The sequence below is a fragment of the Lynx rufus genome, unplaced genomic scaffold (genome assembly GCF_022079265.1).
Source record: "Lynx rufus isolate CCGP_SWC_20201006 ecotype Redwood Valley unplaced genomic scaffold, mLynRuf1.p SCAF_9, whole genome shotgun sequence".
In the NCBI taxonomy this organism is placed as follows: Eukaryota; Metazoa; Chordata; class Mammalia; order Carnivora; family Felidae; genus Lynx; species Lynx rufus.
Window position 1 is genome coordinate 73,660,990 of NW_025814897.1, and position 21,616 is coordinate 73,682,605.

Consider the following 21,616-nt stretch of genomic DNA (forward strand, 5'->3'; position numbering starts at 1 on the left):
AGAGAGAGAGAGAGAGAGCACAAGCAGGGGGAAGGGCAGAGAGAGACACACACACAGAATTGGAAGCAGGCTCCAGGCTCCAACCTGTCAGCACAGAGCCTGATGTGGGGCTCAAACCCATGAATAGTGAGTTCATGACCTGAGCTGAATGAAGTTGGATGCTTAACTGACTGAGCCACCCAGGTGTCCCTGGGGCAAGGGTTATTAGTATTAGCATTGTTAGCAATGATGTACGTGCAATAAACATTGTAAATAGTAGTAATGATAATCTGGTGGACAAATGAAATCTTAATGAAGATTTTGGTGGACAAAGTCTTTCAAAAGAGGCTGTTTAAGGGGACATAATAGAAAGTGTTCTTGTGGACAAAAGACTGGTAACCATATTAGATGAACTCTCCAGGCCCTTCTATGGCTTCTTTTTTAAAAAAAGTTTATTTATTTATTTATTTTGAGAGAGAGAGAGAGAGAGAGAGAGAGAGAGAACTCTCATGAGTGGGGGAGGGGCAGAGAGGGTGGGAGAGAGAGAATCCCAAACAAACTCTGCACTGTTAGCATGGAGCCCGACATGGGGCTCTACCTCATGAATTGTGAGATCAGGACCTGAGCTGGAATTGAGAGTAGGACACTTAACCAACTGAGCTACCCAGGTGCCCCTTTATACAGCTTCTGTAGTCACCAATCCATCTTGGTAGAGCTGGGGGGAGGACGGTGGCCTAGACATGGATAAGTGGTAATGGGGGATGGCATACAGGGCTGTCCCCATAAAAAGGACCATCAGATTCCCTGTCCTACGTCCCCATCAAGATGCCTAGCTGACTCTCTGTTCTATTTTCCTTTAAAGTCTTTCAAATATAAGTTTTACAGGTAAGAAAGACCAATAAAAATCACTTGAGATTAAGTTTTGTGGAATCTGCGTCCTAAGAAGCAATCGATTCTGAACTGGTAAAGTCCTCACTCAAACCAAAGTCTGCAATTTCCAGGGATCTGATATTTACTTAGTGACTGCTCTGGGCCGGGTACTCTGCTTGGTGCTTTACTTACATCGTCTAATTGACTCGTCATAGCAACACCAGAGGGTAGGAATCATCCCCTTTTCATAAACGAGGAATTTGAGGCTCAGACAGGTTAAGTATTTGAATCAACTGGTTTCACCAAAGTCCAGGCACTTTCCTCTATACCAGGCAGCCTCTGTGGAGCCTGCAGGGGTTCTGGGATTCACCAGAGTGAAGCCAAGTCCATGGTCAAAGCTCCAGATGAGAGACAGAGCAGACCAGACCAGGAGTCAGGAAAACCACGCCAAGGATTCTCCTGCTATCGTTGGGGGAGAATGCACCTCCTTCAGAACCATCCCCAAAGGTTGTTTGGCTTTAGAAATAATCATGTTTTTGATCTTCAAGAACAACACTTGCTTACTTGAGAATTTAGAAATGCATAAAGAAAATAAAAGTCACTCGTAACCCCACCATGTGGCCTTCTAGTTCTTTTTTCTGGGTGAGTCTGTGCCAATGTGTACATGTACATGTATTCCAATTTAGTGTGAAGCTCACTGCATGTACTATTTTGTAACCTTTTTGGCTTAAACATCCATCATGAACACTTTTCAGTGTAATTAAGTACTTTGTTGTAACATAACTTTTAATGTCTGCAAAAATGTTCCACATATGATTATCCCATAGTTTTTTTTTTTTTTAAGGTTGGCTGCTTTTTGAGAGCCTAAATGACAAGAGAGATAGCTAGACTGTTTACAGAGTGTGAGCGAGTATTGGAAGCCAGGGGTACACACCATGGAGACCCCAAGGGTGTGGAAGGTGCAGGCAAACATGGAATGGAAGATGGTGAGCCCCTAGTCACTGGGCATGTACCAGCAGATTCTGACTTTGTGCCCCCCACCCCCACCCCAGACACACATCCCTTACCTGTACTGGCATGGCCCAAAGGTTTGGGCACAGGAAGAAAAACCACATGAGCTGGTTGGTGTCGATGGCAACCAGGTTGCAGATCTGCCCGGCTGTCATGTCCCCCATGGACAGGTTGGAGGTGGACAGGTGCATAATTTTATTGTAAATCTTGGTCTGGAAATGAGAGCAGAGTATTTCACATTTGTCATCATCATCATTCTAATCCGTCTCCCAGATGCCATGTGTCTACAATATGCCAGTGCCTTCTCAGACATTCCTCCACGGGGCCCCAGAGCAGCTTTGTAAGGGGGCACTGCATTAGTGGTTCCAATTTTACAAATGAGGTAACTAAGGCTCAGAGAGGCAAAGGCCTTTGATTACAGAACAAGCAATTCAGAAAGGCAGCATTCACATGAGGAATCCTTGCCAGCATGGCAAGCTACTTCCCCAGCAAAGCAAGACCTCTCCCTTGGGGACAGGACTTAATTAGCTCTTAAATCTTAAAAGTGATCTTCGTGTCCTGTTGTATTCTTGGTTTGCCAGAGGCCAGTGGAGAACACACTTCATAAAAATGATAAAGTGGGGCAGCTGTCTGTTTTAATGTGGCTGTCTTCAACCAGGAGAGGGGTATGTTTGGAGGCCGTGTCTTGTCTTAACTGAGCCTTGAAACAAAACAAGGGATCAGCTTGGGAAGGTCTTTTGTGAGACATGACATACAAGTATCGATCAGCCCCACCACCATGGGAGTCCTGCCCCCAGAGGACCTTGTTCTGTCTCCTCAGGGCAGATGGGGAGCAGCCATGGAAATGGCTCCCTGTGGGCTCTGATCCTAAAAGCTCTGTGTGCAGAGTGATCGTGCCTCCTAGAAACATGGCAATTTTCAAGTTATGTGCTCTTAAACAAGGAGAAATGCATTTCTGTCTTCAACATCCTAGGGATGCCTCCTCTTAAATGAAATTCTATTGTGCATTCTGTTGTCAGGTGGACTCCCAGTCCTAAATTCATCTTTTGTGAAACCCAAGCTTTCTTGTGGATCAGGTCTGCTTAAAGCATGAACCTATCATATGTCTTTTTTGAGTTTATATACACCATGGGTACAGTTTAAAATAATGGCAATGACATTTTTGGACAGATCTAGGCACGGCCCAGGTTATGTGAAATCAGTCTTCAAAGAATAATAGTAAATTTAGTTTTAGTGAAGTAGGAACATAGAGTAATCTATCAAATAAAGCATTATTAAGTAAAGACTAGGATACACAGAAATCCACAATTGACTGATAGCTGGTTTATGTCCACAAATTTTATATATAATACAAGCATGGGGTTTAATAACTTTTCATTCAAGAACTGTCATTCTTCTCAAACCCATGAAGACGTAGACCTTTATCTACAATTTTATGTAAATCTCTGAAAAAAAGGTTTGTTCTTCTAATTTGTTTTATAATTAATACCAGCAGTTTCTTTTTGTGGCATATGAATTTAGCTCTCCTGGATTCAGACAGTTTGATAAGAACAATTACATGCTAATCCATTTAAAAACCATACTTGGCTCTTTTAGCGTAATTGGAAAATACTGGGCTAGTGTGTAATTTATGACCTACAAGTAGAAAGATTTAATTACAAAACTGACTACAAAATTGGCTGTTGTCTATGGTGGTATGTGCCTGCCAGTCAATGGAAGAGTCTGTGCAGAGGCTGGGATTTTCAGAGAGGTTTTCTGAACTGAGAAATGACTTTGTTCTTCCTAGCTTTGAGCCCCCGTGAATCTCAGAGGGTCTTGTATTTTCCTGGGCTCTTTCCACCACTCTCACATGATGAGGAAATGATTCTGTTTTCTCAGTGAAAAACCACTGGGGATGGGCAGCGTTGTCATGTACAGATGCACAATCTGTGCACAACTCCAGGGGGCACCACTCACATGGCCTGTACTAAGATAACCAGAGTTTGGACTCTGACAGGATCCCCAGCCCAGGTCATACCCTTCTCTTCTCAGTCCCTTTTCTGCAAAGCCTCTGATCCTGGCTCCCAAGGACCAGTCAATGTTAATAATGAAATGAGAAATATTTCTGTCTTGAAGTGTGATGTGGCTTTGGGATTTAGTCACAACTTCTGAGTGTTCTACTGACTTCATGGGAATTTCTGGGTATGGCAGAATCTGCTAGTTGTCTCCCAATATCCATTCTCTCTTTTCACAAGAGACCCATTCTTCTCTTTTCACGAGAAGAATTTCTAGCAAGGCATATATGGCTGTCAGGAACAAAGACCACACTTTCTAGCCTCTCTAGGTGTGGCCACGTGGCCAATTTCTCATCGATGGGCTGAAGAAGGACATGTGTAGCTTCTGCATTATGATTTTAAAAGAAGGCAGCATTCCCTCCTTTTGTCCCATCTTTCTTCTCTTGCTGGTTTAAAATGTAGGCCCAGCATTGGCAATGTCAACAGTCATCTGAAGCCATGGGGCAGAAGGCACATGAGCAGGCTGGCAGCCTTACAGAAGGAGCCAGGGTCTCTGACAAGTGTGCAGCTGCCACAGCAGCCCTGACTGTGTGTGGAAAACAAACTTTTGTCCTACTTAAACCACCATCTCACTGGGTCTCCCCATTCCAATGGCTGAACCAAAATTCTAAAGAGAATACTAGGGCTTGGACAACTCTCGTCACTGCCTTGCCTAAAAGTGCCCTGAATCCTTCCTGATTTTGATCACCCTTTAAACCCACTCTGGGAAGGAAACCACAGGGGGAAGGAAGAAGGACCTAGATCCAAGGGACTAGGTCCAAGGTTTAAGAGTTCAAATAAATCTTGCTGGGCCAAGATTTAAGAGCTCAAATAGACATTAGAGGCTCTCTAGTCCCAGTAAGTCAAGCTCATTTATTTTTTTTTTTTTGCACCCAGAGAAGACTGGTAGCAGACCCCTGGGACAGAATCTGGGGAAGGAGTCTGACACTGCATGTGCATTCAGCTGGAAAGAATGTGGTGACCCATTAGTGACATCTGTCCCATTCTAGGCCAAGCAGGTGACATCACAGACCTCGTGCAAGGCAGAACCAGGGCTAGAACTATTGCACGCCCTGAGTCCAGCCCAAGGCACTTTCCACTCTTCCTACACGTACTCTTTGTCAATGGTTATTGTTTCAAAACACTGCTAAAGGGCAACAAAAAGATAAACTCACACCGGAATTATTCTTAAGTGCCCATGAGGATGAATAACGCGGTTCTTACTGCTAAGTGAAAACATAATTAGCCTGTATTGCAAAAAGTACCTGTATTGCTCCTCTCAAGTTAATTCCAGTTTCGATGGCGACATAGTAGGATGCTTGCAGAAATGTTCTTTGCAGTAGGAGGGCAAGGAACAGAAGCACGGCCAAGACGTAGGCATTAGCAAGGAACTCTTGGGATGAGACAAAGTAAACCCCGAGAAATTGCGTCTGAAAGAGAATTCAGAGGTGGCTGTCGTTGCTAGCAAAATGACCGCCATTAGCACCTGTTACTGTGCCACAGTGGCCATTATTATAAGACCCTCCATGCTTGCAAAGCTTTATGCAGCTGTTTATGAGGGAAATTAGACTAATAAATCCAACTAAACATTCTTCTAGCCACAGGGAGGGGTGCCTATCCCCTCTTTATCATCCTACTTAGGAGAACAGAATGTGGCCCAGTTCTAACCTCATGCCCATAAATATGACTCTCAGCTTTGTGGCCACCGGGCCCAGGGGAGATCACTCTGAATGGAACAAGAATAAATAGAGCAAATCACAGAGCAGCCAAAACCAGAACTGCCTGAACAAATCCCACAACGTGTGTTCTCTGCTACAAAAAAACCGGAATGAGCTGAGGTCTTGTCCTACACTCCCCGACAGCCTGCCCTGTAGAAATTTCTGGGGAAGAAAGACCAATGGGAAAACTGTAGTGCTCCCAGGCAAGATGGAAAGTCATCACCTATAATAGGCTGGAGAAGATTTTAGAAGCCCCTGAGCCTCGTGGGGTCCCGGGACGTCCTTTTAAATCGAAGGTCCTCTTGCTGCACCTCTAGCAAGATCTCAGATGATAAGCACTGGGAAAAACCAAACATTTTGACTCTGTTGCTAAAGATACCAGGAAACAACAGCATGCCTGTTTCCAAATTCAGCATCAATAACTCCCAGGAAAACTTTGATCCTGATTAAACCTTTGCTCCCCAGCAGAACCACATCAATGTTTCCATGAAGACAGCACTCTCTCCCCTTTCTGAGGCTCTGCCCTGAACTCCAAAAGCCATTTGAAAGGGGATAGGAGCTGCTGCAGGCTAAAGGGTGGTGGGAACATAGTGATGAGAAGGAGGCTGAGGGCATGTCTATGGCCAGGATCAGGTTCCAAGGGGTCAGAACTCTAAAAGCAGTCTTTTTCCTAGAGTCAGAAATTCCTGGATCTCGGATACAGGGCTATCGAATGGTAGTAGAAAAGATCTGGGCCTTCTAAACCAGCCCTGCTTCATGGAGCTTACATCTATCATCTCTCCCTGGATCTGTGGGAAAGGAGGCTTTTCACAGACACAGAGAGAGGAAGCAGGAAGTAGACATAGAGAGACCACTGAGGTCTCATAGAGGAAGGCCCTACCAAGGCCTGAACCCCTGACTCTGTCTCATTTGTCAAAGAACCAGAGGGAAAGGCAGAAGGAGAAAAGAGAGGGTAGAGGGTGGGGGTGAGCTGGAGGCAGCAAAATGGACCTTAAAATTAGGCTGCAGGGGTTGAGACCTGTATCCTACAGGCAGGATACAATATTTACCAGGTACAGAACTCCATTCTCATAATACACTAATGAGAAGAATGCCATTATGAGCCTAATTTTATACATGAGGAAATGGTGTCTCAGCATGGCTATGTGGCTGGTTCAAGGTCACACGCTGATAAGGGACAACATGTGAACATGAACCTGTGTGATGCCAAAACTACGACCCTAGATGTACTACCAAAGCCTTATCCAGCCTTTTGACCTTGAGTCTCCCATTGTCAGCTACAAGCTTATGACTTGTGGGGGACAGAAACATGGCCACTTGGCTGGTTCTCAGTCAAAAAAGAAGGCATGTGGATTTGGGAAAGCCTGGTCCTATCCAACATATTTTGGAATTCTTAGGTTCTATCATCTTCTGCAGAGACCCAGCTCTGGAGAATGGAGTCCATTATGTTAAAGCAACAAAGCACATCATGGGAATTTACCCCAAAGGAAATAATTTCACACCAGGAAATAGCTGTATGTGAAAAAAGTATTCTATCTCTGGACTACAGCAAGGGGAGAGTCTGAAAAGCCATGCAAATGTCCAACCACAGAGAATGGTTAGGTATGGTATGATGCTCATGGGAACACCACACACTCAAGAACACTAATCATCACAAAAGCTCTCAAGCAGCAAGGACTGCCATGCATGTGCTATGTCACAATGATCGGAAAACACATAGGCTGGAAAATGAGGACTAGAAAAGTCAACTGATCACGTATGTTGGTGAGAGTACGGGTGGCATTTGTTAAATACACTCATCATTTTCACATTTTTAACAAAACAACAAATTCTTTTTTTGCAGCTTTAAAGGCAAAACCTTGACCCCTTCCCCCCATAACACACACACACCACAGGGTCGGAAACTATATTTCTTTGGATCAAGAATTTCGTGGCCTATTAAAATGAAAATCTTCCTGTAGGTATAAGTCATTAGGACATTATTGATCTCTCTTCAAAGAGAGACATAAAAGATATGGAGCCCAGAATAGCTAAGTTTTTATTAAGAAGTGGGAACTAAACTAGCCAAAGAGACCTGAGGCACTACTACCCAAGGAAGGCAGGCATTGGGGAGGTTTAAATGGGTGTGAGGGCACTGACATTGCCCAGCACCTTGAAGGCTAGAGAGGAAAGGCCAAGGACCTGCAACATGACATCTGGTGGGAGTTAAATGCTTCAGAAGATCAGATACCCTCGTCCCACATTTTCACAAGCTCTTGGGGAAAGAAACTGTGTTTGTTTCCGGGGGTGCTCAATACATATTTTAAATCAATCAGTGTATATGCTCTTCCTTCCCATCTACTTGTTATAGAAGTTATACATTTCCCATTTTTAAGTGTTTATTTTTGAGAGAGACAGAAAGAGTGTGAGCGGGAGAGGGGCAGAGAGAGAGGGAGACAGAATCCAGAGCAGGCTCCAGGCTCTGAGCTGTCAGCACAGAGCCCGATGTAGGGCTTGAACTCACAAACCGCAAGATCGTGACCCGAGCTGAAGTTGGAAGCTCAACAAACACCCAGGCGCCCCTACATTTCTCCATTTTGCAGTTGAGCTGGGTTCATTGCACAGGTAGGACTAGAACCTAGGACCCTTGACTCTATAGTTCTGACCCTCATTATCCCTGTCTGGCCAGAGATATGACTGGAAAGCCCTCCTTCCCTTGTTCTCTAGAGCTTAATGGAGAGGGATCACATGGGCTTTTGCTTCTTATTTTGGCGGGAACCAGAAGATGCATTGCCCATAGGTCCCAGCCCTGGAAGACCCTGGGTGAAAACAATGACAACTATCTTTGAACACTCATGGACCAATGTACCCAACCATCCATCCATCTATAACCAGTTATCATGGTGGTTTAGAGCCTGGATTTAGAGGTTAGCCACATCTGAGTTTGAGTCCTAGATCATTATATATTAGCCACTGTGTCTTTATGTAAGTTCTTCAAACTCTCTGAGCCTCAGTTTCCTCACTGTAAAATGAGGCCATTAAGGGTTTCTACTCAGAGTTGTTGTGAGAATTTAACATAACAATGCAGCTAAAAATATCTAGTAAGCATAAGCACTCAATATGTGGCAACTTCTATATGATTCCCTGAAGAATCATTTCTCCTGTGCCTCCTGAATGTCAGGCATAGAGCTGGGTGTTGGGCACCCCGAGGTCAGATAATGCAGTTCTTGTCGTAGGGGACTCAGGGTCAAGTTGGGAAAGAGACAAGGGGTTTTTGATGGTGTAAGCCCCGGATGTTATGGGAGCACAGAGGAGGGGAATCTAACCCTATTAGAGGAAGTCTTTCTGGAGGAGGTGACATCTGAGCTGAGTCTTGGTGGCTGAAAGGGGTTAGTGAGATGAAGGGAGTCCTGCCAGGCCAGAGCAGCTGCATGGGCATTGCCATGAAGACACCAGCCCACGCACTGACATCACAAAGTCACAGAAATGCATATAAATTTACACAGTCACCCACAACAATAGCTACAAATACGTGTACTCAAATAGGGACACAGACACACATGGAAAGAGATAAACCAAGAGACACAGGACAAATAGAAGGACATACATACAGAATCATAAACAGTTTCCAGGAGAACTCATTCAGAAACACACGTACACTCACAAACTTACACACATTTCCCCTCTGAGGTTAGAGGCTGTTTGAAGCTTTGGCCCTCAGATCAAACCCAGACTGTTCTTTCTCTGCTCAACTAATGGCCTAGGGCAGCGCTGGCAGGTTTCAGATGCTGGCAGTTCATTATGAATCCAGTTCCCTTGCCCTGCAGCCAGATCAGTGGCATCCACAGCAGGTGACAGATTGTGGGTGGGGGTTAGGTGGGAGAGGAGGCAGTAGAGGGGGAGGTCATGGGCTGCTCCCAGCCAGGGTCCCAGCTTTCCCCGGGGTGTGGCAGACGGGGCAGGAGTGTGGAATTAAAGAAGAGATAATGTTTGTCCTCACAGATGCCAAGGGCGGTGTGATTCCTGCCAACTGTGAGTGTCCCGGAAAGGGAAGGGAGGACAGGGCAGCCACTGACAATGATGTAAACAGTCGTGTCCGGCTGTGCAGACTACAGCAGCGTGGATCGAGGCTGAGTGGAAAGAAGGGCTTTCTCACAGAGAGGGTTGTTAAATGCTGGCACACGTAGCTAGAGAGCTTCTGTCCTTGTAGGTTCATAAAGACCAGAACAGCACCTGTCTCTCTGAGTTAGAGCCATTGGGAGGCAGGGGGATGAACCGAATGACCTCAATAAATGACCCCTCTGCCCCATTTTCTGGGTCCAGAAGCCCAAATGAGAATTAAGCCATATCCCAGGCAACCACACGGTTGAGGATTCTTTGCTGCTGACACTGGAGACTATATTTACTTTCACCTCTTGTTTCAGTGTCTGTAATTTGCTGATTGTATTTGGGCTGCAGGGAACAAATATTAAATCTGATAAGGCCTGCAGCCACTGAGGCAGAGCCATCTGTCTCAGGGATTTATGTACTGACGAGTAACCAGGACAAGAGCATTCCAACGAGAGGGCGGTAAATCCCAGGGCTGGTATACAAATAAAGAGAAAAGAGACCGCAAAGCTAACGTTCAGATGAGCTAAAATTCTAAGTGCTGTTCTCACTACCTCTCTGGCACATCCTGCCTCAGAGCTCTCTCACCAGCAGAAGCCCACCAGAGCTTTGGGAAACACAGGAAGAAGACAACAATGTGGACAAGCTGACAAGGGCTCTGGCCTGTGACATCCCCCCCCCCCAATAGTAACAACAGGCCCTGTTGCTACAGGGTTACCAATGTAGAGTATTCTGGAGTCATCTATGGTCAGACTAGAACTGAAGGTAACACTCTTGTAGACAAGAGGAGATGGCCCTTCCTCTCTCTTTTGGGGCCAAGTATAGCTCAGAGGCTCAAAAGCCATCAAGGTCGAAATAAGCAAGAAGAGTCCTTACATTCGTGTTGAACTAGAAATCTGCCCATCTTAGCCTGGCCAACTCATACTCATATGTCAAGGCCCCATTCAAATACTAGCTCCTTTATGAAGCTATCCATGACTACTGGCTGAGTTAGTCACTCCCTCTTCCTACAGTTCCCTGTATACACCCCCTCATAGTAGGGGATATATACTATGGAATGAAAGAGACTTGGGTTCAGATTCCAACTCTGTCGCTAAGTAACCGAGAAACACTAAAGAAAGTTACCTAACCTCTCCACACCTCAAGTCCCTCATCTGTAAAATGGGGATAAAAATACCTACTTCGTAAGTTATATGGTATGTGAATGATATCTCAATAAAACTGTTACCAAAAAAAAAAAAAATTTACCCTAAAAGGTTGTGTTAGGCATGAGATGTGACAACACATGCATAATTCCCACAAGCAGCCGTGCATGCGTTAAGTGGTCAGGACGTGGTTGTCAGTATTGTGAATGGTCCTCATCATAACCATTGCCTCTGGATTCCCACAGCCCAAACCAGGCCTGGCACAGAGTAGGGTTCAATAAATATTTGCTGAATAAATCAGACAAACAGATTTGGAGTGTCTCATACTGCTGATCAGAAGTGCTCAGCTGATTAATTATATTTCTTAAAAAACTTAATATAAACCTCCAGAGGATTAAATGCTCTCTGCGATCTTAGAGCCAAGGAGATGAATAGCGTTACACAAGGGAATGTCATAAATCATTAAGGTCCCTAATTAGCAATTCTCAGCACCATTTTCAGACTGTCTGTTTGTGGCTAAAAGTTTATAATGATATTCCTGCTGGGAAAATAAAACTCTGAGTCTTGTTACACGTGAAAAGTTTTCCATTTTGTGGCCATCTAAACCTAAGTGGCAGCAAGGAAACAGATAAAGGAATAAAGCACCCCACTCTCATCCCCAGAGGGGATGCCATTGCCCTAGCAGGGAAAATCAACCCCCACAAAGATTTCCTGCTTCTTTCGTCCAATGGATTTCAGTCTGTAGCATCTTTAAAGCTGCAAAGGCCATTGGATATCGTCTAATCCAATGAGTTTCAAGTACTTTTAAGACATGAAATCCTTGGGGCGCCTGGGTGGCTCAGTCGGTTAAGCGGCCGACTTCGGCTCAGGTCATGATCTCGCGGTCTGTGAGCTCGAGCCCCGTGTCGGGCTCTGTGCTGACAGCTCAGAGCCTGGAGCTTGTTTCAGATTCTGTGTCTCCCTCTCTCTGACCCTCCCCCGTTCATGCTCTGTCTCTCTCTGTCTCAAAAATAAATAAACATTAAAAAAAAATTAAAAAAAAAAGACATGGAATCCTTTTGTAAAAAGAATTTTTGATGGGAAAGGCCCACATATTCATAAAACTGGGTCAGCTTTGAGTGAAATCTGGAATTGGGGGCGGGGAGAAACTCATGGAGGTTTCCCTCTTGTCATCCCCAGCAGCAACCTCCAAGATGTCCCTGTAGAGCCTTGAATGCCAGGATATACAGAACTGAAGAAGACAGATTGTGAAGTTGTTTAGAGTCCATTAGGATGATGTAAACTAAGCCAACATATCCAACAAATCACAGAAGCCCTAGACACTGAGTAAACAAATGTACTTCCTACAACTTTCTGAATGACTAATAACTGGGAGAGGAATTATGGCAATGATGGCAAGACGAAGAGATGGCAAGGGCATCATAAATCTTCCTGGGGCACAAGCTTGCCCCCTGGCATTTCTGTTAACCAGATGCAGAGCATCTTCTAGAGGGAGATATTGCCAAGGGCTTTGTGCGTGTGTGAGGAGCTGACCCAGTGCAGTCAAAGTGCACACACATTGGCCCCTTGCACATTCTCATGTACAAGGGAAAATCTTCCAGAGGATACCCTGCTCTACCCCTGGGATGGCCTACCTTGGGCTGGAAGACGCGGTTTTCCTTCCCAAGGTGGTCCACAATCCCGAAGATGCACAGCGGCCCGGCGAAGCCCAGCAGGTCAGCCAGTATACGGAAAGTGCTGCTGAGGACCAGGCGTCTCCCAAAAGCACGGCAGAGTGCCTGCCAGATGGCCCGGGCACCCTGTGTGCTCTGCGAGTCCTTCTGCTGCCGAGACAGACCGATGGCCTGGTCAGAATGGCAGAATCTGGCCTCCCAGGAAGTCCCTGGTTCCTGCTGCCTGGGGAAACTTTTCTGCAGACAGGTGAACTCCAGGAAGAAATCACTGAACCATCAAGTGCATGGTGAGGTGGGCCCTCCCAACACCAACACAGTTCAGATGGGGAAACTGAGGCCAGATGATTGATCAAGGTCACACAGCCAGTCAGGGACCATGTGATGAGCACAGCATGTGGCACACTCATTCGTCACCACCTGCATTGCATCTGCCTCAGTGTCCACCCCTCCTCCCCATGCTAGGGCAGAGGCAGCAAAAGAACACTGGACTGGGAGTTGGGACACCGGCTCTGCCACCTACCAGCTGTGGGCCAGTTCTGCGCCTTTCTCAGAGCCTCCGTTTCCATGGTAGTGATAGAGGGAGACCCCTACTTGGCTCAACTTACAGAATTTGTGCAAGTGTCAGGCCACTAAATCTCTGCTTTAACATGGGTGAACGTTCCCACCTTTATAAGTCACTGAACTCCAGAAGGAAGAACATAGGACATGAGGGAATGCAGTGGGGTCACATCCCTTCTCAGGACCTCAGTTTCCCCCATGTGGACAACAAGGGTGTAAGGGCCATTCTAGCTGTGACAGTCCTATGAATCTTTAGTTCTGGACTTGTCCCTGGTTCACTGTGTCACTCAGGGCAAGCCTCTTCCCCTCCATAGGCCCTACCAGGGGTTTGACCTGATGCCTTCTGAGGTCCCCATCTGTGACTGTAAATTAGAGGGAGGGGGACGGATGGTGAGGCAGGGCCCCCACTGACCGCCTGGGTGTCGAAAGCCTCACAGAGCCGCTGGTAGTTGGTGAGGGCCCTCATGGCAATGGGCAGCTTCCCAATGGCTCGGAGATCAATGGGCTTCTTGTGGGCAGTCTTGATGAAAGCATTCATCCACCAGTAGGTGCCTTTGGATAGCAAATTCACGAAGGGCTGCAGGAAGCGCACCCCCAAGTCCTGTAGGTCCTCAGGGGGCTTTACCTCCCTTGGCGACTTGAAGAAGATATATCTCTGTGGGGCACATGGGTCACAGGGGATGGGTAAGTACAACTTCTCACCACCCTCCACTTTGCCCCAGAAAAGATCTGGGGTTGTGACACCCCACCCTTGACCTCTAACATAGGGGGCCATCTCTTGCCTATTCCCAGGAAATGGGTCCCTCCACACATCCTGGCCATCAGTGCCAGGGCCTCCTGGCTTATAACTCTTCATTGAGGTCTGCTCTGTATCCCCTTGGCTGGGTTGGGTTGGATCTAAGCCGGACTGGGAAAGAACAGAAATCTCCCGTATGCCATCTTCCCCACAGATCTGAGGACATTACCATGTTTCATGTCGGGTTTGCAGGACATGGAGCCCTGCAGACCTGCCTCTTCCACTTACTAGCAAGGTGTCTTTGGACAAGTCTCCTCTAAAAAGTTTCCTTTTCAGAAAGTCTAAAATGTGGGTGGTACTTGCATCCCAGGGGTGCTGTGAGGGTCAGTTGAGGCAGGGAGTGAGGTCGGCCTTTGTACCCTGTAAATCACCAACTAAACAGGGGTATCAGAGAAATGCAAATGCAAGGAGCACTTCACACTTATCACCCAAATGGGGCTGGCCCATTGCTTGTTGGAGGAAGGGAGACGGTTGTCGTATTCATTGCTAGTAGATTATAGTCTTTCTGGAAGGCAATCTGCAACATTGATTAAAATTTAAAATACACAGACTCTTTGAACTAGCAACTCCACTCCTTGGACTCTATCCCAAAGAAATAAAAGCAGCAATACATAAAGATAGAAGCATGTTGAATACACCATTATTTGTGAAGACAGAAACTTGGCAACACAGTGAATGCCCATCAATAGGGTAATGGCTGAATAAATTATTGCTCATCCACATGATGGAATATTATACAGCCATTAAGAAAACTAAATTAGCCATACCAGACTTGGAGGGAGTCCTAAGAGATATCTGTTGGGTGAGCAAAGCAAGATGCAGAAAACTGTGTATAATATGATCCTATTTTTATAAAATGAATATTGAGAGGAAAAACCTTACTCTTACATGTGTTGAGAAAAAAGAACCTTAAGTAGATACAAGTATATGATATTATACTAATAAAAACCAAGAATGGGAGTGCACATATTAGGTTGTCATCTGGGTTACTTGGGGAGGGGGGGAAGGTCCGGGGAGCATAGAGTAGGAAGAGAGGAAAGAGGTAAAGGGAATAAGCAAAAATGATAACAAAACAAGACCAAAGACATGTATGCAGCCACATTTACTCATTCAGGTATATGTGAAACTATGATGAATACATTAACTCCCTTCCCCCAAAACAACAGAAACAACAACAGAGCTCGGGGGAAGCCAGTACGTGAAGCTCTTTTCCCTCTTCTATGGGATTAAACTCAGAATCCTTCAACCTTGGCTAACACATCCTATCACTTCCATTCCCTCTGGGATCCTCGGGTAGAGGGCAGTGGGACCAGATGGAATGTTCCTCTCAAAACTCCCCCACCGGCCTCAACTCTCCTTTGGGGGTGGGTAAAGGAGGCTGACTGCTTCTAGGGCTTGGCTAAGAAGCAGGGTGGGGGCCCACATCCAGGGGAAGGACACTGATCAGAAGCCCCGCCCTGGCTAAGGTGTGTCCTGAGATGGGTGCTGGGGTGGCTCAGGAGTGGTCTGCTTACCCTCACTCTGATGACATTGACCTCCACCAGGAGCAGCATCCCGTAGAGGATCACCAACAGCCCCGTAAGGCAGAAGCGCAGCTGTGAGAAGCCGATGGCGTGGTCATAGAACTTGACGAACTTGATCGTCTTGGTGATGAAGGCCAGGGTCCAGTAGACTAGCAGGGCTGCAGGGGAGAGGACATGTGTGTGTGTGGATTTGCATGTGTGTGCAGTCATGGGTGTGCAAGTGTGTCGGAGAGAAGGAGAGAAAAGAAGTATGTCAGGGAGGACGTATCTGTGTGAACAAGCCACTGTTATGGGTGTGACAGCACATTTCTGAGGAAAAGGCTGTGTGTGTGAGTATATGTCTGTAATTTTCAGATGGTATACATACAGTAAAACATTCATGATAGGTATGTTCAAAACATTAATAATCTTGTAAGTCAAGGGGCGCCTGGGTGGCTCAGTCGGTTAAGCATCCGGCTTCGCTTCAGGTCATGATCTCACGGTTTGTGGGTTCAAGCCCCACGTCAGGCTCTGTGCTGACAGCTCGGAGCCTAGAGCCTGCTTCACATTCTGTGTCTCCTTCTCTCTCTGCCCCTCCCCTGCTCGCTCTCTTTCTCTCTCTCTCTCTCTCTTTCAAAAATAAAAAAATAAACACTAAATTTTTTTTAAAAAATTTTGTAAGTCAAGCTGGTCAGCCAAATTTCCCTTTACAGTAATTAATAAGAAAAATAGGAAAATTATGTCTTGAAGTTAACTAAGTTGTAGGCGCCATGCCAAGGAAGCACTTTAAGTATTATCTCACTTATTCCTTACAACAACCTTGTGGGGGGAAAAGTGCCATCACCCCTGATTTAACAGACAAAGGAATTAAGGCTCAGAAAGGTTAAGTAACTGCTCAGTCGGGAGGTGGAACTGGACCAGCCTGATGCAGAGCCCATGCCTGGAGCCTCCGTCCTATGGTGGTTTGCTTGTGGAATTTCTAAGCCTGGAAAATCTTAAAGATCCCTCGACCCACTCTTTCATTTAATAGCTGTCCTCCTCTATAAAGGAGCCCTAAAGAGGTTGTGACCTGCCCGAGCTCACTGCAAGCTTGAGTGTCCCCAGGATAGAGCCCACTACACCATGATGATGCTCCTCATGGAGCCTGGGGGACTGGGGGACGAGAAAAAGGAAGTCACAGTTCTGTGAGGCAGTGTGTACGGTGGTTAGAACAGGGCCTTGCAGCCAGATATATTTGGGCTCAGATCCTGTAATTTAATAGTTATGTGACTTTGGGTAAATCATTTAACCCTGCCAGGCCTCTGTTTCTTCACCCATAAAAATGGGGATGATAACAGCACTTCCTCAAAGGTTGCTGTGAGCATTTAGCGCAGTGGGCCTGGTACACAGCGGGTGGTGCTCTTTGGACATCAGCTGTTAATATTTTTATTATCTCCAGATTTCAGACCTGGGACCATAATCATCAGAAGCTATCAGTAGATTCTAATCTCTAAATTCTCACCGCCACCACCTGCCAATAAACCACTGTCAGCTGGCAACCAGAGGAAGGAACAATAATAAGCCCCCCTTTAGGAGATGCTTGCTTTAGCATAGGCAGCTCCTTCCCCCTCACTCCCTAGAGTCCTATGCAGATAAGGTCAGCCTACATTCCCTAGAGCTCCTCTCTAGTGGGGCCACAGAGAAGGAGACACCTTCAAGCTGCCCTCCATCCCTAGATGGGCCTGGTCACACAAATGCCAGGGCATCTCTTGGAGACAAAAGTTGGGGTCTGCCCCAGCCTGAGTCTGGGCTGGGAACTAGGCCAAGACGGTGAACTTTCCCAGAGAGGGACAAATGCCATCTATCTCAGGTCCCTGGGTGAGGGCATTAGGATAGGGGGCAGAAGTGTCTGCTTTCTGCGTGCTACCCGCCTCTTGACAGGACTGGGATGATAAACCCCTCACCTTGGTCTGGTGACGAGGTCACAGGGATCCCACAGCTGGAGGCCATCACCCTGCCCCCACACCTACACTCCCCAGACAGGACTTGAGCATCAGAACCTCTTTGGCCCTTCATGAAGGTCACTTTTGGGAGCCAAGACTTGAAAATATGCCTCACATGGGTCTTAACAGATGTGGTCTGATTTGCTCTTCATAAAAATCCTGTGACTTAGGGACTTACAATTCCTGTCCAGATACAGAAACTGAGGCTCATGGAGTCTGAGTTCGTGTCCAAGGTCACACAGGGAGTTAGTGGTGGACCCAGGACTAAGCCCAAGGGTTATTTCCACAGTGCCGGATGTCGCAGCCCTCAGCCAAAGCTTAGGGCTTGACTGAGAGAAAAGCAGAAAAGGACAGTGGTGTGACAGGGGGGCTGCGGGCAAGTTTCAGGTTCTGAATTCTCATTACCCCAGCATCTTCCCTGTCCCTTTCCACACCCCACCTATTACCAAGTTCTGTCTACTTTACTTTTTTTATTTTTATTTTTTTAACGTTTTTAAATTTATTTTTGAGACAGAGAGAGACAGAGCATGAACAGGGGAGGAGCAGAGAGAGAGGGAGACACAGAATCTGAAACAGGCTCCAGGCTCTGAGCTGTCAGCACAGAGCCCGAGGCAGGGCTCGAACTCACGGACCGTGAGATCATGACCTGAGCCGAAGTCGGACACTTAACCGACGAAGCCATGCAGGCGCCCCATGTCTACTTTACTTTTAAATATCTGGGCCACCTGGGTCACCATCATATCTCCTCGGTGGCCACCATCATATGTCCCCTGCACTACCTGGAGGGCTTTCTCATGGTTTCTCCTCTTTCCCTCTTGCCCACTTCCAGAATTGCCTCTGTAAAGCAATGTATGTGATCAAATATGATCTCAATGCACCCACGTTCCTAACAGCATTATTCACAGTAACTAAAAGGTGGAAGAAACCCAAGTGTCCACTGACGGATGAATGGATAAACAAAATGCATTGTATCCATACAATGGAATGTTATTCAGTTTTAAAAAGAAAGAACATTCGTCAGAATGCTACATGCTACATGCTACAACACGGGTGAACCTTGAGGATATTATGCTAAGTTAAGCGAGCCAGTCACAAAAGGACAAAACAGTGTATGCTTCCACTTATACAAGGTACCTAGAGTAGTCATGTTTGTAAAGATAGAAAGTAGAATGGTGGTTTTGAGAGGATGAGGGGATAGGGGAGAGAGGAGAATATGGAGTTACTGTTTCATGGATACAGAGTTTCAGTCTGGGAAGATGAAAAGTTTTGGAGATGGATGGTTGGATGGATGGATGATGATGGCTGCACAAATGTCAATGTACTTAATGTCACAAACTGTGCATTTAAAAGTGGTTAAAATAATGAATTTCATGTGTAAGTTACACACACACACACACACACACACACACACACACATACCCCTCACACACCCTAATCCTCAATGCCATGGGATAAAGGCTAATGCCTGGGGTCTGCCCCAGCCTGAGTCTGGGCTGGGAACTAGGCCAAGATGGTCAATCTTCCCAGAGAGGGACAAATGCCATCTATCTGTGGGTGAGGGCATTAGGATAGGCATACCCGCCTGGTATGGTTCCCACCTGCCACTCCAGCCTTCAAAGTTCAGCTCTCTCTGCTTTCTGCATTCCAGTCACAGGTTTTCTTCCAGATTTCCTAATGTGCTTCTCCTGTCTCAAGACATGCTGTTCCCTCTGCCTGCAATGGTCTCCTCTCCCTTCTCCCAGGTAGTTCCTACCTATCCTTCAGTTCTCAGCTCAAATGTGACTTTTTCATAGAACATTTCCTTGATCTCATCTGGTGCCTCAGGACCAAGGTCATTTTGTGGGTTCACCTTTCTGCAGGATTCCAGACCTGTGACCAGACAGGAGTCTTCTCAGAGGGCCAGCTGCTCCCCAATACCCACTGTCCTCAATGCCTGCAGCTCATTGGGTACTCCTCTCTGCTTTTCCCTGTTCTAGAATTTCTGGCTCTGCAGAGCAAAGCTCTACCAAAAGGGAATGGAGGGAGTTAGTCCTTGTTCTTTGGAGAAAGAATGGTCCATCTATAGGTGGTAATTTGTGCTTTAAGGAAAGAACATTACATGTTTTCCGGAGAATGAGAAAATAAACTCAGTAAATGACCAGACAGGATGTTTCTGGGGGCAACGGTCCATCAGGCACTGGGGTTAATGAGGGGTTCTCTGCATGAGGAGATGCTTCTGAATCTTCAGAAGAGGGAGGATCTCTGAAGTCTGTACTTAACATCTCTCTCTCTCAACTGGTGCCCCCTAGTCTCCTGACCACACTCTCATGGGGTCACCTGGGTAGGGGGTTAACCTGGATGATCCTGACAGAGTCCAGCTCCCACCCTACATGGGAAAATACCCTCTGCCCCCTCATGACACTGTGCTGTCTCTGGCTTGGCACAGAGTGTTCCAGACTCCAGATGCCAATTAGATGTTGTGACTCCTAAAAATCATAGCCTGACTTAATGACACACAGTCTGACCACAGCCTAACAGTCAGAGGTACAGCCCTGACCTTCGACATGCAGACTGAGCCAAACACAGAGGTAGACCTCCAGATTTATACCTTTGGCCCAAGTGGTTTGATTACCCTTAGACACACAGTCTCAGAAGCAGGTAAGAGCCTCCTTGGGTGCCAGACTCCTGGGATCTAGACCTGGTTCTGCCCCTTGACCGGTAGGGCAGACTAGTAAAATCACTTAAGCTCTGAGTCTCAATTTCCTGTTGTGTAAAGGGGAGATAATAATAGTACCTACCCCTTAGTGTTGTTGTAAGGATCAAATGAGTTAATGTGTCAGGACATATCTGACACATAGCAAGTGTTAAATGAACGTTCCCTGGCATTGTTTGTAACCTTTCTGAGTTCAGTGTCCACATCTGTAGAATGGGGATAGCAATGATACCCATACGGAGATTGTGGAAATCAAGTGAAATAATGCATGTAAGCCTGGCACGCAGTACATGCTCAACAAACATCAATAGTCATTCCCCAGGACCCCAGCCACATAGTGTCAGAAGGTCTAAGTAAGCACTCCTTCTTGGATCTTTCTAAATGTTCACAAACTGCAGGCTCTAACTCTGGGGTCCTGGGGTCTAGGTCTTCTCTCTCCAGGTAACCTCATCCACACTCAAGCTTTAGATGCCACCTGTAAGCCCGTGACCTCTGAATGTATACATCTCCAGTCCTGACCTCCCTCAAGTGCCCGGCTCATTTATTCACCTGCTTATTTGACACATGGGTTGGCTGCTTCAAACTCAACATGTCCCAAACCCGCCCCAGCTCCCCAAACCCCAGCCCCTGCTCCTTTGCCATGTCAGTTATTAATACCATCACTTGCCCAGGTGCTCAGACCCAAAGCCTAGGTGTCTTCTCTGTTCCTCTCTTGCCATTCTTTCTCTTCCTCTTTTGGCTTTGCCCACACTGGACTATTTGCCAGTTTGTTCCTACCAGAAGGTCTTTGCACTTGCTATTCCAAACCACGGAAAATTTCTTCCCCTAAATACCCGCACGCTTACTCTCATCAGGGATCTTTCCTGACCACCCTATATAGACAGCAATACAGCCATCACACTCAAAGACTCGCTCAGCTTTCTTTTCTTCACAGCATCATTCCTCCCTATTTGCTTATTCACTCTCTTTGCCTGTCTGTCTTTTCCCACACCAGAAGGCAGGGATTGTTTCAGTTCCACTTCTGAACCTCTAGCACCTAGAACAATGCCTGGCACATAGTCAGTGTTCAGAAAACGTTATCTGAAGGAATGAATAGAGGTAACCATCCCTCTCCCCTCCCCTCCCTCTCCCCTACCTATCAGCAGCTTGGGGAAGTTGGAGGTCTCGATGTTGTGATAGTAGACCACGGAGGTGACAGCAGCCATGAATGCCATCCCGGCTGGCATGTACAGGTGCAGATGGCGGGATTCAGTCACCCTGGGATGGGGGAAAGGGAGAAAGAGAGAGAGATTGGAGGTAGATGGGCCAATAGCGCAGCCCAGGCTTTACGCTTTGGATTCAGCACACAGTAGGGCCTCTGGATCATACACACAGCTCCACTTCTTATACTGACAGCTCTGCCCAGCCTACACAGATCCCAAACATGCTCTTTAGTTAGGGGCCCCCGAGTCCACACAATGAGACTATGAGGGCTCAGTATCAAGGCTTTGGAACTCATGACCTTCTCTCCCTGGGTTCGTGCTTATAGAACCTGCCATGGGGAAGCCAGCTTTGGCAGTCACAGCTGGAGA

The 21,616-nt window shown here is 46.6% G+C and overlaps 1 protein-coding gene across 5 annotated transcripts in view; it reads right to left on the reverse strand.

Annotated features, from left to right (window-relative positions):
• ABCC8 (ATP binding cassette subfamily C member 8) overlaps positions 1 to 21,616 on the reverse strand; it is a 77,748-nt gene that overhangs the window by 50,102 nt on the left and 6,030 nt on the right. For 3 of the 5 annotated variants that reach the window (XM_047071319.1, XM_047071318.1, XM_047071317.1), the window contains exons 3-8: positions 21,181 to 21,302; positions 15,384 to 15,550; positions 13,486 to 13,728; positions 12,477 to 12,665; positions 5,159 to 5,323; positions 1,917 to 2,072 (exon numbers count right to left, since the gene is read on the reverse strand). In XM_047071319.1, the coding sequence (XP_046927275.1) occupies positions 1,917 to 2,072; positions 5,159 to 5,323; positions 12,477 to 12,665; positions 13,486 to 13,728; positions 15,384 to 15,550; positions 21,181 to 21,302 (1,042 nt within the window). The remainder of the gene's footprint in view (positions 1 to 1,916; positions 2,073 to 5,158; positions 5,324 to 12,476; positions 12,666 to 13,485; positions 13,729 to 15,383; positions 15,551 to 21,180; positions 21,303 to 21,616) is intronic. The other 2 variants (XM_047071321.1, XM_047071320.1) reach the window with 1 other exon arrangement.